This window comes from Drosophila navojoa, chromosome X (assembly GCF_054131105.1).
Source record: "Drosophila navojoa isolate 15081-1374.11 chromosome X, UAZ_NAV_1.0, whole genome shotgun sequence".
In the NCBI taxonomy this organism is placed as follows: domain Eukaryota; kingdom Metazoa; phylum Arthropoda; class Insecta; order Diptera; family Drosophilidae; genus Drosophila; species Drosophila navojoa.
Window position 1 is genome coordinate 2,926,337 of NC_142895.1, and position 13,137 is coordinate 2,939,473.

The window sequence follows — 13,137 nt, forward strand, 5'->3', positions numbered from 1 at the left end:
ATCTGGTGGAATATGTGATGTGAGTAGCGCTATGTAGGGATATACTTGCAATTCCTGGCAAACTACTTCGATCTATGGAAAGATAGTTGGAGTATTTGTAGATCTGTAGAGTAGAGGGTGTTATGCATGTAGCTATTATGGTATAGAATACTTAGAAGCAAAGATTCTACAGGTGGAATACATGAGTATGATATCTTTAAAGAAAGACATACAGTAGAGTCTCCATAATTTGTACCACACCAAATGGAAAATTGGTATAAATCGAAAAGATTCTATGCGATTCGCTATGGATCATTCTCGATAATTTGAATTTCTGTGTAAATCGATAAAAATAACGGATCGGGACTCAACTGTATATATACGATATATGCATATATATATTCACTTAACTTCAATTTCAAACCCTTTCTAAAATGTGCTACCAACTTGACTAGCCCATCAGCAATCACTAGTACCAATCACATTGACGATATGTTTGTGCGACTTTATTTTTGAATAATTTATATCGATGTGAGGCATTAAAATGCCTCCATTGGTGCTATGTACACATAATTTATATAGTCTTAAGGCATAAATGTATATAATATATAATATATATATAATGTATATATATATATATACATCCTGTATATGTGGTACATGTATAGTTCGTAAAATTTCGTTGCTAAAGCTATATAGTTATAGGACAACTCTAGTGCCTATGTTGTGTATATATAGTATATATATGTATATGTATATGTATAGGTATGTACTGTTATATATGTATATATAAAAGAAAAACATCTAGCAAAACACAGTCCGTTGTTAAGAGCGATATCTGTCCGTCTGTCCGTTTGTCTGGTTGCTGTTTCCACTCCACAATTGATGGAGTGGACGAAACCATAGTTGTTAGCCATTTGGTTAACCTGGCTAAGGATCAATTGGAGCTACATTTGATATAAGATGGAACCTGCCATCGAATAGACTGAAAGTCATATCGAATGGAACGAAAGTCCTGGATGTCCTGGATACTGGAAGCACCATATGGAAACTCAGATAAATATCTTTGGAAGCATATACTCGACTCAAAGAGCTTAGATAGCGTTGAACTTCAACTCTTGAGAGTCAAACGTTTGGCTGGAAATGCACACAGTCAATGCAGCGACTGGAAGGCATTGGAAGAGCTCAAGAGAGTCATTTGAAGTGCCAAAAACTACTGAGTGGAAATGGGAATTGATTGGAAAGTGACTTGAAGATACTGGAAGCCATTGGAAGTGGCCAAATTACGGCTGAAATTGATTAGAGCCAATAAGTTTTCGTTGAAAGTGAAGGGAAAGTGCATAAATTGCAGCTGGAAGTGATTGGAAGTCGCTGGAAGAGTGTGGATAATTTCGAGCTGCTGGAAGAGGAACAGAAAACCTGGAAGTGGATCTAACAAATGAGTTTCGGACATTGTAAGCCATTGGAAAGGGACTGGAAGAGCTTGGTTAACATTGAGCTGGAAGCCGGGAAGTGAGCAAGGAGTTTCCAATGAGTGAGTAGAACTGAGAGTTCGCTCAGGGATACCTTAGAAAGCGAGTCTGCGGACTGGATGGGTAAATACTGTGCCGTCATCGTCATCCTCTGTCGGGGAACTTAAGAAATTATTCCGCACGGAATTATCACACATGCTTATGCCCTAACTAATTTAAAACGATTCGACTTTGTGCAGCTGTGGGGCGCGCGTAGCCGTCGCTAGATGCGCAAAGGTCGAGTGGCTCGTGAGGTCCGTGCTCCTGCTCGTGTCTGGGTCAGGGACCATTCCTGCTCATCGGCGCTGGCGAAGATCAGGTAAATGAAATTGCCGGCAATATTGAGGCCAGCTGCCAGCCAGAAGACAATGTGCCACTGGGTGAGCGTCTCCCGATGGTTGATTATCAATCCGATGACATACGGCGCGAGGAATCCGCAAATGTTCGCCGCGGAGTTGGTGATGCCGTACATGGTGCCCGCATAGCGGGGACTGAGCGCAATGTGATTCATCTGGTTGCCCGCGTAGACGGCGCCGCCGAACGAGCCCACGCCGGCCAGCATGAAGGTGACCCAGACCCAGTCGCAGCCCACGTAGATGATGCCAATCAGGCCCAGCGAGGGCACCACCGAGGCGATGCTGTTCCACAGCTTGTACGAGTTCAGCAGGGAGATGTAGCGGCGGGCGAGCATCCAGTCCGCCAGGGCGGAGCAGGCGATGCCCACGAACCAGGCGGTCAGATAGGGCACGGCATTGAGCAGGGCATTCGACTGGATGTCAAAGTGGAGGATGTTGCTCATGTAGGTGGGCAGCTCCGTCAGCTGCGTGTAGAAGGCCCAGCTCTGGCCGCACTGCGTCAGCAGAATGGCCCACAGTGGAACGCTGCCGAGCAGCGAGCGCCAGGGTATCGCATCCTCCTCAATGGCAACCGGCTCTGGCTCATCGTGCTCATCCTCGTCCGGCACCAGCTGCTGCTGGTGGTGGTGCTGCTGCTGCGCCTGCTGTGCGTGCTGCAGCGAGCGTTCGATGTAGGCGCGCTCCTTGCGCGAGATGCGCGGATGCTCGCTGGGCCGGTCGTACACCAGGTACATCCAGCAGACGAACCACACCAGGCCCAGCAGCCCGAAGATGTAGAACGCCGACGGCCAGCCGCCCAGGAACCTCTGCGAGCAGAGCCAGCCGGTCAGCGGCATGGAGATGACGGTGCCAATGTTGGAGCCGGCATAGACGACGGCGGCGAACTTGTTGCGCTCCAGCGGCGGTATCCAGTGGGCGAGCATCGCGTGCATGGCGGGATAGGTGACGCCCTCGCCCATGCCCTCCAGGACGCGCACCAGCACCAGCAGCGGCAGGTTCCAGTGGGCAGCCAGCGGGGTCAACAGCGTGAATATCGCCGTGATGAGCACGCCGTAGCCGTAGATGCGTTTGCCGCCGACCAGCTCGGCCATGCGGCCACCGGGCACCTGGGTCAGCACATAGCCGTAGAAGAAGCTGCCCAGCACCAGGCCCTGCGTCGCCTCATCCCACACGAACTCGCCCTCGGCGGGCGTGGACAGGGACTGCCAGAAGGAGCCATTCGGCGTCGGAGCCGGCGGCATCGGGCACGTATCGTTGGCCAACACGGAGCTATTGCTGTGCGGAATGGCCGTTTGGTTGACCATGGCCACAATGGCCACCGATAGATTCACGCGCATGGCATAGACAACAGCGAAGCCCAGGAAGCCCATCAGCCCGAAGATGTGACGCGACTGCAGCAGGCCGCTGCTGTGATCCGTCTGGGCAGCTAGAAAGGCACAAAATGATGAATCGGAGTCCAATATGACTGGGCTATGGCTATGCCAATTGGATTTACCTCGTATCAGCGGACGATCGCCGTCGGCATCGACATCGGCATCGGCATCGCAGAGCGCTTGACGCTCGTCATCCACTTCGGTGTCATCGTCATCCGCATCGGAGGCGCCACCAGCTGCTGCTGTTGCCACATTGTCATAGTAGCAGGTGGCGTCACGCGTTTCGTCTGTCCAGCGATGCGGCGGCATTTCTGCTTCAGCTTCTAATGTTGTTGTTGTTCTTGTCGCAGTTGTTGTTGTTGAGTTTTCCAAAAACTAATTCCAATAATAATAATCGCCTTGAAATGTTTGGTGTTTTTCTTTGACGCGCTGCTGTTATTTATTCTTGTGCAATTGCCAGCACATTTTCTCTTTTCCGTTTTTCTTTTCCAACGGCAGCAGCAGCAGAAGCAGCAGCTCCAACACCAGCACCAGCAACAACAACAATTAAACACATACAGCCAGGGCCAAAGACAACTCACCAACAGCTGCGGCTGGCAGCGACTGAACCGTTTGGCCACCAGCAGCAGCAGCAGCAGCAGCAGCAACAGCAGCAAAGCCAAAGCAAAGCAAAAGCAACAACTAAATCTAAACACAATAAAAACGATATATAACTGCTTTTGTTGTTGTCACACTCTCTTGCTAGCGCGCGCGCGCGCTCTCTTCTCTCTTACTCTTCGTCTCTCCCGTTCTTCCCTGCAGCTTTGGCTTAGGAAAGTAGAGCAGCAACAACTCCAAGAAGTGAATGGTTACTCACACTCACACACTCTACGCTCTCATGCTCACTGGCGCTCGCTCTCTTTGGCTCTCTCTCAGCAACTAATACTTTGCCATTGTTTACATTTAGTTTTACTTCCCACACACACGTACACACGCTCAGCGATGTGTAAGTGTGCGCATATCTATGTGACTGTTAGTGCGCAATACGAAATGCATACATATGCATATTCATTAAAAGGGGCAGCCAATCGGGAAAAGTTCCGTTGTAAGCTTAACGAACATTGAATACGCTTTGCTCAATGTAATGCCATACGCCTTACAAATGACTACGCTAAAGTTTATTTGCGTTAAATGTATTATTATAATCATTTTTTATTATCTTAGATTATAAGGAATTCTTTGTTTAGTCATATTAATATATCAAGGTAAATATACAATATATATGATAATACATTCATAGATAAAAATAAAGTTATCTTATCTTCGAGTCGCAGTTATGATATCGTCTGCTGTTCTGACTTTGGCACATCGCATCTTTGACATTCAAATGTATAAAAATCTTTGCTGAAAACTGGTTCTCAGCGAGTTCTTGCTTAAAATGTGAAATTTGCCCTCGTCGAAAGAAATACAATGAAATGCATATGTATATACATATATGTGTGTATATAACAGGGTATTCGAGTTGCCAAGTTTAATGAGAAAACACTTGACCCAGCTGCTGGCTTTCATTTAGCATTATTCGAACTATTAGCATTTGAATAATTGTTATATTTTAGTGAGTCATCTAATTAGATAGAAACTGTTAATCGGGCAAAGCTCCGATGAAACGCTTGAGGCATGCCAAATATATATAAATTTTTATATATTTTGGCAGATGGCAACGACCTAGTTGAGCAAACAAATACACACCCCCTGAACCGAAAAGAGTGTGAGTCGATGCCCATTGAAAATGTGGCCAAATAAGTGGGGTCGATTTGTTTCTAAGCACGTTAAAGTGTTGTAGAGCATACACACACATCATTGATAGGTCTTAGAAGTTAAGTGGGGTATATAAGTTATATGGATGTGCTGCTAACAGGTTATCTGCCAGTCGGCATGTTCAGCTGTTCATTGTTAGAAAATACAAATAAATATGCATTAAAATATGCCTACAGGGTATTTGCTAGTCGGCATGTTCAGCTGTTCTTTGTTTTTTGCATTTTATTTACATTAAAATATGCCTACAGGGTATTGGCAGGTCACTTATTCTCAAAACGAACAGGTCGATATATTTATATATCGATATTTGCTGATCCACCAATTACAGAGTATGTGCTAGTCGAGCATACCTGAACAGAGATAATCTGCTTGTGCGCATGCAGGGTATCTGCTAGTCAGTCATCGACGCACGCGCCAGCAATAACAGCTCAACTGTTGCTTATCTAATAAGAAGAAACTAATCTGATAAGAAACAAATTTAGCAAATGAAATACAATTGTATTTAAAAAAACAAAAAAAAAAAACAGAAATTGGAATGTGTATGTGTATACACAATATGTACACAAATGTATATACATATATACTGGACTATATATGTATATATACTGGAGTATTTCTATGGCATTTCAATTGGCAAAGATCGCGCCCACCGCAAAGACAATGATCTTGCGCTGATGATTGAGGATGAGGCGCTCGTAGTGGTAGCCCTTCTCGATCCTGACATCGTTGGTGAAGCTATCGCCCTTGGGCAGAATGGGCGTCAGGTCGACGTTGAAGCAGTTGATCATGAAGATGTCGTTCTTGAGCAGGGCGCAAATCTCGTAGGCGCTGGCCACCTTCTCGTTCCAGATGCTGACAAAGCCGTATTTGATCGTCTCCTTCTTGAGCACCAGCGTGGCGTCCCTGGGCGTGCGGAAGGTGTGCATGATGATGATGCCAGTGGGCTCGTCGCCCAGGAAATTGTCGGACAGATCGCACACCAGTGTGGGCGAGGCATGCGCCGGCACCACCTTCGGATCGCCGACAATCGTCTCGGCCTTGCACTGCGCCAGCTTGGCCTTGGAGCGCACGTAGTTGGGATGATTGTAGATCTTCGGGTCGAGCGGCTTCATGCTCTGGATCAGCAGCTCAATGAACACATCGCGCACGCTCTCCTGGATGAGCACCGTGGCCACGGCATGCTTGCCGAACGGATCGTGCAGCGAGCTCAACAGATGATGACGGGCGCTGTTCAGATCTCCTCCTTCGAACACGATCAGCATGCTGGGCGACTGCCATTGGTATTTCGGCGGCTGCGGCTCGCCGCCGTCCGTCGTAGTCTCGCCGGCTAGCACGGGCAGCTAGATAAGGTTGTTAGAGATACACATGTATATTTATGCTCTTGAATAAGATTTAATTTTGGCTTACGGATATCTCGCGCTTCGGCTTGCACTCCAGCTTGTGCACCATGTTGTAGCTAATGAAGGTTTTTGCGGAAATCGGCTTCCTTTCCAAACTGATACGCTGATCTCCTTCTTCAGGGTTCGGCATGGCGCTGTCGACTGTCACAATGGGACCACAATTCACAGCGAACGTTATCAGCAGTCGCACCTACTCTCTATCTCTGTCACTCCTTCAGTGTGTTCGGCTAGATAACCGTGTATATGGCGCTGCCAGATCGTGGGATTTGGAAAATTTTAAAAAACCTGCTCAAATTAACGTGTTGTGTTTGTGTGTAAATATCCCAGACTAAAACTGACATTTTACAGCACTACAAAAATGAATTCAAATTTGAATTTACTGGCGCTGCAATATATCATACGATAGTTTCACTAATTTTATAGATGATTCAAATGAATTACTGATTTGGTCAGCTAATAAAGTTATGAAAAATTCAGTTTTGGCTCTGCCCTCACATTAGATGCTTTGAAAATAAATAAAATACAATAGCTGAAAACATCGATATTGTTGGCCAGCAGCACAGCCAACTATCGATACATTGCACTACTGCCGCCCTGGCATGTGCGCTCGTTGTGCAGCACTGATTTTGATTACGCCACCGCAACGCTGACGCCGACGTCGACGTCGCTGGGGGTCCGTTCGTGTTGAGCTGTTTTTTTTTTTATTATTATTTGTACACACACACACACATGTGTATATATTTATTTTTTTCACACATCTGTTGGTCGATTGGCGCTGCCCCATGCACAGTTCACATTCAGCTGCAAACTGAATAAGGTCGAGCGCTCTATTCGTGTGCCACAAAAATAAATAAATAAATTTTTTTTTATTGTTATTCTTAAAATAGTGAAATAAAGTTAATCAACCAGTAAACGAAGCTGCATAAACAAAAAATTTTTTTTTCGTGTGGTATTCCCTATCATTGCATTCGTTGACACTTGTGGCGCACTGTGTGCATTGTTGTTGTTGTCGTTGTCTTGGTCGTTGTTATTGATGGCATTTTGGAAATTCTCCTAGTTGAATTTGATTAAGCGCTGCACTTGTGTGTTATTGTTGTTGCTATTGTTATTTTTTTTTTTTTGGTGCTTACGCCCTACGATAAAAGCGACTGCAATCGTTAAAAATAATTGTGCAAAAAATACAGCAACAACAAAAACGAACCGAACCGAGATTGAAGACCAACAAGTGCGCGGCTACAATTGCATACTGTCCATGTGTGCGTGTGCGTGTGTGTGAGAGCGTGCGTTCGTGTATTTATAGCAGCAGCGTGTTTGCGTGTTTGTGCGTGTTGAATTCTTTTTGGCAAAGTGCGTTCAACCAATCAAAAGAGAAATAGAATTTGACAACAACAGCAACGAGTGAAAAGTGGAACAGTACTAAAATAACGGAACAGCTGGCAAACAGGCGAACAGCGCAGTCAATAGTGACAGTGTCGTCAGCGACAGCGACATCAGCAGCGACAGCGATACAACGGTTGTTGTCTACTCCTACTTCTATTCCTTTTTACTCTTGCTTGGCAACAGGTGTCGACGGCTGCGCAGCTGCATTTGTTGAAGCGTCAAAATGACCGATTTAAATGAACTCATGAGCTCCCAATTTGTGCGCGTCAAGGTAAATATGAGTGGGGGGGGACCACGGTGTGGGCGTGTGGACGTTCTGGGGGCGTGACAGCCATTGAAGCCAGTCAACAGCAGAGCGGCGGCAGCGGCAGTGGCAGCGGCAGAATGTTCTCACTTAGTGGGCTGCGCCGGTCCAGTGTTAGATAACGCTGCGCTCAGTCGCTGCCCCCCGCCGCTGCAGCCGCTGCGCTGCCTATTAGCACAGAGTGCAGTAAGCAGCGAGCAGCGAGCAGCGGGCAGCGGCCGGAGTGCAGCGACGCAACCGCAGATGCTATTCGATATGTTGTCGGCTTTTGTGGCAGACAATTTGCAACTTCACTGTGGGGCTTCATTTGAGCTGCTTATTTCATAGACAAGCTAACATTCTACCATCCCTCCCCCCTCTCTCTCTCTTTCTTGCAGGTCGTTGCCTTTGTGCACTTCATTTTCATATCGAATGCAATGCTCGGCACTTGGGGTCATGGCGCCTACGAGTTCTACAATTTCCTCTTCATCATCTCCATGTTCTGGGCGATACACTCCAAGGATTCCATTGAGGCGGTGCAAACGGTAAGACTCAACTAACTCTCTCTCCCTCTCTCTCTCTCGCTCTTCACTTTCGCCTTTCGTCTAGCAGCGTTGCCACCCAGTTCAATCACGACTGACGCATACAGTGCGTCTTATCAGTCTGCTGGCGTCTGCATATGCAAAGCCGCTGACTGATAACAATGGTGAAAGTATCGCCCCCACTCTCGCTCTCCCTGTCTCTCTCTCGCTCACACACACACACAGCTAACGCTCAGCTCATCAGTTGGCAATTAATTTATAATTTGCTTTTGCGTCTATTTAGTTTTGTTGTTTATTGCATTCGCTATTGACTCGCATTATATTTCGGTTTTCCTTATATGTGGGAACCGGTTCTGGCGAAATCTGAGCATTCAATTAACATAGAAACTCGACTCGTCGACGCTCGCTAAACTATAAATACATAATGCTCTCAACTTCTAGTGATATCGAGCCGCGTTGTTTACACAGACCTCCTGCAGCGGCCGGTGCTCGACTTACGACTTTTTGGAGGCACTGTAGCTCTGCTCCAAAATCTCCGATCTTTTCTCCAGCTAATCTCTTAACCTAAATGCGGTGCGGCATGAGATAAGATTGTTGCGTTGCCCATTTTAATATAATTTATCTTTAGTTCTTATATCATTGAAATTCAAGTCAAAAAGTTGCCTACATTTTATATCAAAGCCCTATAGAAGTATTCTATTGACCATTCCTTAGATTTCCATGCAAGTTCTTGAAAGTTCTATTTACTTAACGTCAATTTCCCAGTCTTTGTGTGGATATTATGAAACAATATTTATAGTAAATTATGAAATTAAATCAGCCAAAATCAAGATTGCGATTGTATATGAATTTCTATTTATTGTTATTGTATATAGTTTCCTTTTTAATGGAGAAACTGCATTTCCCAGCATTTTAGTGATTTGATATTGAAAGAAAACTCTGATTAAGCATGATTCACGTTTGCTCTCAACCTCTCCAATTGCAACGGCTCTTGTGTAACTTATGATTCAGACTATTCCCCACTAAGCTGCAGATAAGCCATTTGAGTAACGTAATCCCCTAGAGAAATGCACAAACACTTAGCAGCTCTTGCAGTTGCAGCTTATGGCGGTCTATTGAGCAAGAGTTAAGACCCGAGCGCAAATAAGACGTGGAGCTATGCTAATTATAGACGCATTTGGTCAGCCGCCCCCGGCTAAGGTAGTGCTGCTTATGGGGGCCTATATGTGCACATACTTATACAGATTTGGCTACAGTTACTGTTACTGTTAAATGCAAATCGGACAACTGGAAGAGTTGACGGCGCTCTCGCAGGCTGTTAGCGTGTCCATGCCCAAAACTCTGAGCCAATTTCAACTTTGACATTAGCCCCCGAAATGGGCAAAAGGCTCGTAATCCCGGCCTGTGGCTAGGCTGTCGTAACGCACGCGATGCCCAATGCCACGCACAGAGCTCTAAAGTGAAAAACCTAACCCGACTAGCACATACCCCTGCCAATAGACGGAACTCGGGTATTACCTAATACAGCTCAATCAAGTAGATACTTTGCTGGCATCCAAGTTTCGAAAGTTTCTAAAGCAGTTTCTGAGCTAAAATTTCAGATGAATGGGCTTTACCAAAACTATTAAGATTTTAGTGAGGCATTGCTGGCGCCTAAATACCCTTCTGCCATCATGCTACAGGGTATTTGAAAATACAATTTCATTTGCGGTCAGTCACACGAAAGGAGGCCTGGAAATGGCCTCTAGTTAGGCAGCGGATCCTTTTTCTAGGCGACTTGGCCGGGGCCATCAACCATTAGCCACGCCATTTAATCAACTATGCGGAGGGCAAACGTTGACCCCAAACCCCCATCGCACCGTCCCGCCCCCATGGCACCAAGCAGTGAAAGAAAAATATAAAAATATAATGTAACCCCCATCCAAAGTGGGTAGAAAAGGCAAGCATTACATATTTACGACTCAAATGGAGGGGGCGCTCTATGAATTGCCTGTCAATGCGAACGAAACCTTCAATTACATTTCTAATTTCTTGGAATTTCGAAGAGATTCATGTATTTCATATAAAGCTGATTACAATGAAATATATATTATATATATGAACATATAAATATTATAGAGCTGTTGAGTTTTCTCTTGTACTTTTATAATATTTATGCCAGCCCGAAAGTAGACTACGTTAAAAACTTGGATGGAAATCAAGTGTAGATTTCTATTCAATTCATAGTCTGAAATGTAAGATTCTGGTATAAGCTAGGCAAATTCTGGGTATTCCTGAAAAGCAACGAATAATGAGAAGTAAGAAGAGTAAACAGGCTAAATAGGCTATGCTAAAGGTAACAAATAGAGCTACTCATTGTGAAAGCTCGGAGCAAAGAACTAGAAACCATTAAAATTTATTATTGATGATTGAAAATTTGAATCTTACTGAATCGGAAATTGCGATAAATCGGAAAATTCGATCCCCTTGAAAGTAGTCAATTCTAGATAATTCTCGATAATTCGCATTTCTGTGTAAATAGAAAAAAAAAAAAAAAACAGATCATTTCGAACCATTTCGAACTATGGAGACTCGACTGTATTAAGAAAACTAAGTAAATGAAACGAGTAATAGGTAGCGAGTAACAAGTGCCGAGTAGAGGTGAGAGTAAAAAGGAGAATACTCTGAATTAGATCTATTTATTAAGCAGTATCAACACTGTCAAAGGATGGTGCTTAAAATAGTTAAGTCAATAAAACAAGTCGAAAGTTGCGAGTAGACATACTCGCTGTAAGAGATAGAAAGTGATAAGGGGTAAAGTTTATATTAGAGCTGAGCTAATCAGCACGAAGGCTGTCATATGTAACGAGTAAAGAATAACGAATAACGATGAAAGAGTAACGAGTAAGGAATAACGAGTAACGATCAATGGGTAACGATTAAGGAGTAGCGAGCAACGACTAACGAGTAGTGAGTAACGACTAACAAGTAACGAACAACGAGTAACGATTAACGACTAACGAGTAGCGAGTAACGACTAACGAGTAACGATTAACGATTAACGACTAACAAGTAACGAATAACGATGAAAGCGTAATGAGTAACGAATAACGAGTAGCGATTATTGAGTAACGATTAGGGAGAAACGAATAACGACTAACGAGTAACGAATAACGTGTAACGATTAACGAATAACGAGTAACGATTAACGAATAACGAGTGACGAATAACGAGTAACGATTAAGGAGTAAAGAAAAACGAGTGACGAGTAACGATTCACGATTAAGAAGTTCCGAGTAATGATTAACGACTAACGAGTAACAAGTGACGATTCAAGATTTTCGATTAACAATTAACGAATATCCATTGAGAAGTAACGAGTAACACATACTTAACATACCGTGTAGCGAGTAGAGCTACCCTCTTTAGAGACCCTCTCTAGGGGCAAGCGCAGACTTTTAAGTCTACTTACTATTCCAACCAACAGCCTTTGGCCTGGTCAAAAGCGGCGAGTGCAAAAAGCAACGAGTAGTCCTACTCGCTGCAGCTGGTGCTAATTACATGCTGTCATTGCCATTGTTTTTGCACGGCGAAAGTGCAAATGGGCATCGCTTTCATTATTCAGCGAAATTGCAGACCTGACCCCGAGACACACCTTGAGCGGGCGTAAAGGTGTGTCCGGCTAATAGGCGTGAGTGTGCGAGTGTGTGTGTGTGTGTGTGTGTGTGTGTGCGTGCTTTGGCCAGTTAAAGTTCAAGCGTTCAAGGTGAATGCAAGTGCCTTGACTCACGCTCCCCCGCCGACCTGTGAGCTATGAGTGCGGCGAGTGGAGAGCTATCAGCAAATGCAATCATCATTATACAATCTATACATTGCCCTAATCATAATGCCATGCATGTCTTCTATATCTTCCAGGCGCTTGTGATCGATGCCTTAAGCATATTCTTTGATATAGTCAGCATTATCATTAGTTTCGACTTTATGAGTAAGTAGCACTAGTCCGGCTAGACTCTGCCATGCACTACACCCATTACATGAACTATATACATATAATATGTGTGTATATATATATTCATCTGATCTTTCTAGATGGCTGGGCCGTTGCATTTACCATTATCAATCTCATCTTGCGTCCGCTGAGCGTCATCCTGCTCTATCGGGAGTTCAATACGCGCGGCGGCAGTCTGCAGAGCGGCTCCGTCTTTCCGACCAATCAGCAGCGCAGCTACCAGGACATAGACCGTCCCACGCAGCCGACACCGACCAACTCGCAGCCGGGACCCAATGTGGCAAGCATTTTCTAAGCTGGAGTCAAGCTTCCGAGGCCCCACAGCAAGCTGAAAGCGAAAACTAATAAGCCCCATTCATATACTCCTAACCGGCAACCGAGAATGCACGAGTATATTCTATTAAAATTATTATTAAAAAAAAAAAACAATAAATGAATATATATATATTTTTTTTTTGTTATGTCCTAGCTTTAAGAGAGTTACTAAAGAAAGCCGATATGTAGAAATGTATGTAGTCTAGCCAGATA

At 44.7% G+C, this 13,137-nt stretch overlaps 3 protein-coding genes across 4 annotated transcripts; 1 reads left to right on the top strand and 2 right to left on the bottom strand.

Annotated features, from left to right (window-relative positions):
• Window positions 1-463: 463 nt before the first annotated feature.
• MFS10 (major facilitator superfamily transporter 10) lies at window positions 464-3,912 on the bottom strand. The gene is made up of 2 exons (XM_018108204.3): window positions 3,342-3,912; window positions 464-3,272 (listed from the first exon to the last, which is right to left on the bottom strand). Exons 1-2 carry the CDS (start codon window positions 3,526-3,528, stop codon window positions 1,714-1,716), a joined length of 1,746 nt encoding a protein of 581 aa, XP_017963693.1. The 5' UTR covers window positions 3,529-3,912; the 3' UTR covers window positions 464-1,713.
• A 1,581-nt stretch (window positions 3,913-5,493) lies between these two features.
• Window positions 5,494-6,748, bottom strand: LOC108656224 (uncharacterized). Its single transcript, XM_018108221.3, has 2 exons — window positions 6,424-6,748; window positions 5,494-6,356 (listed from the first exon to the last, which is right to left on the bottom strand). The coding sequence occupies exons 1-2, from the start codon at window positions 6,544-6,546 to the stop codon at window positions 5,643-5,645; spliced, it is 837 nt and encodes a 278-aa protein (XP_017963710.2). The 5' UTR covers window positions 6,547-6,748; the 3' UTR covers window positions 5,494-5,642.
• Window positions 6,749-7,118: 370 nt separating this feature from the next.
• Window positions 7,119-13,125, top strand: LOC108656230 (type-1 angiotensin II receptor-associated protein). Of its 2 annotated transcripts, none has more exons than XM_089263144.1 (5): window positions 7,119-7,233; window positions 7,980-8,067; window positions 8,478-8,624; window positions 12,516-12,585; window positions 12,690-13,125. In XM_089263144.1, the coding sequence occupies exons 2-5, from the start codon at window positions 8,020-8,022 to the stop codon at window positions 12,902-12,904; spliced, it is 480 nt and encodes a 159-aa protein (XP_089119270.1). In that variant the 5' UTR covers window positions 7,119-7,233; window positions 7,980-8,019; the 3' UTR covers window positions 12,905-13,125. The 2 variants fall into 2 exon arrangements, with proteins under 2 accessions (XP_089119270.1, XP_017963715.1); XM_018108226.3 differs by having other exon boundaries at window positions 7,136-7,324.
• The last annotated feature ends 12 nt before the right edge of the window (window positions 13,126-13,137 follow it).

What these genes read in the sequence shown, in the direction of transcription:
- MFS10 (XM_018108204.3), bottom strand. Translation starts at nt 3,528, where the DNA reads ATGCCGCCGCATCGCTGGACAGACGAAACGCGTGACGCCACCTGCTAC. An exon ending in CGATCGTCCGCTGATACGAG is followed by an intron (nt 3,273 to 3,341) that starts GTAAATCCAATT and finishes GTGCCTTTCTAG; the next exon opens with CTGCCCAGACGGATCACAGC.
- LOC108656224 (XM_018108221.3), bottom strand. Translation starts at nt 6,546, where the DNA reads ATGCCGAACCCTGAAGAAGGAGATCAGCGTATCAGTTTGGAAAGGAAG. An exon ending in AGCCGAAGCGCGAGATATCC is followed by an intron (nt 6,357 to 6,423) that starts GTAAGCCAAAAT and finishes AACCTTATCTAG; the next exon opens with CTGCCCGTGCTAGCCGGCGA.
- LOC108656230 (XM_089263144.1), top strand. Translation starts at nt 8,020, where the DNA reads ATGACCGATTTAAATGAACTCATGAGCTCCCAATTTGTGCGCGTCAAG. An exon ending in CCATTGAGGCGGTGCAAACG is followed by an intron (nt 8,625 to 12,515) that starts GTAAGACTCAAC and finishes TATATCTTCCAG; the next exon opens with GCGCTTGTGATCGATGCCTT. An exon ending in CATTAGTTTCGACTTTATGA is followed by an intron (nt 12,586 to 12,689) that starts GTAAGTAGCACT and finishes TGATCTTTCTAG; the next exon opens with ATGGCTGGGCCGTTGCATTT.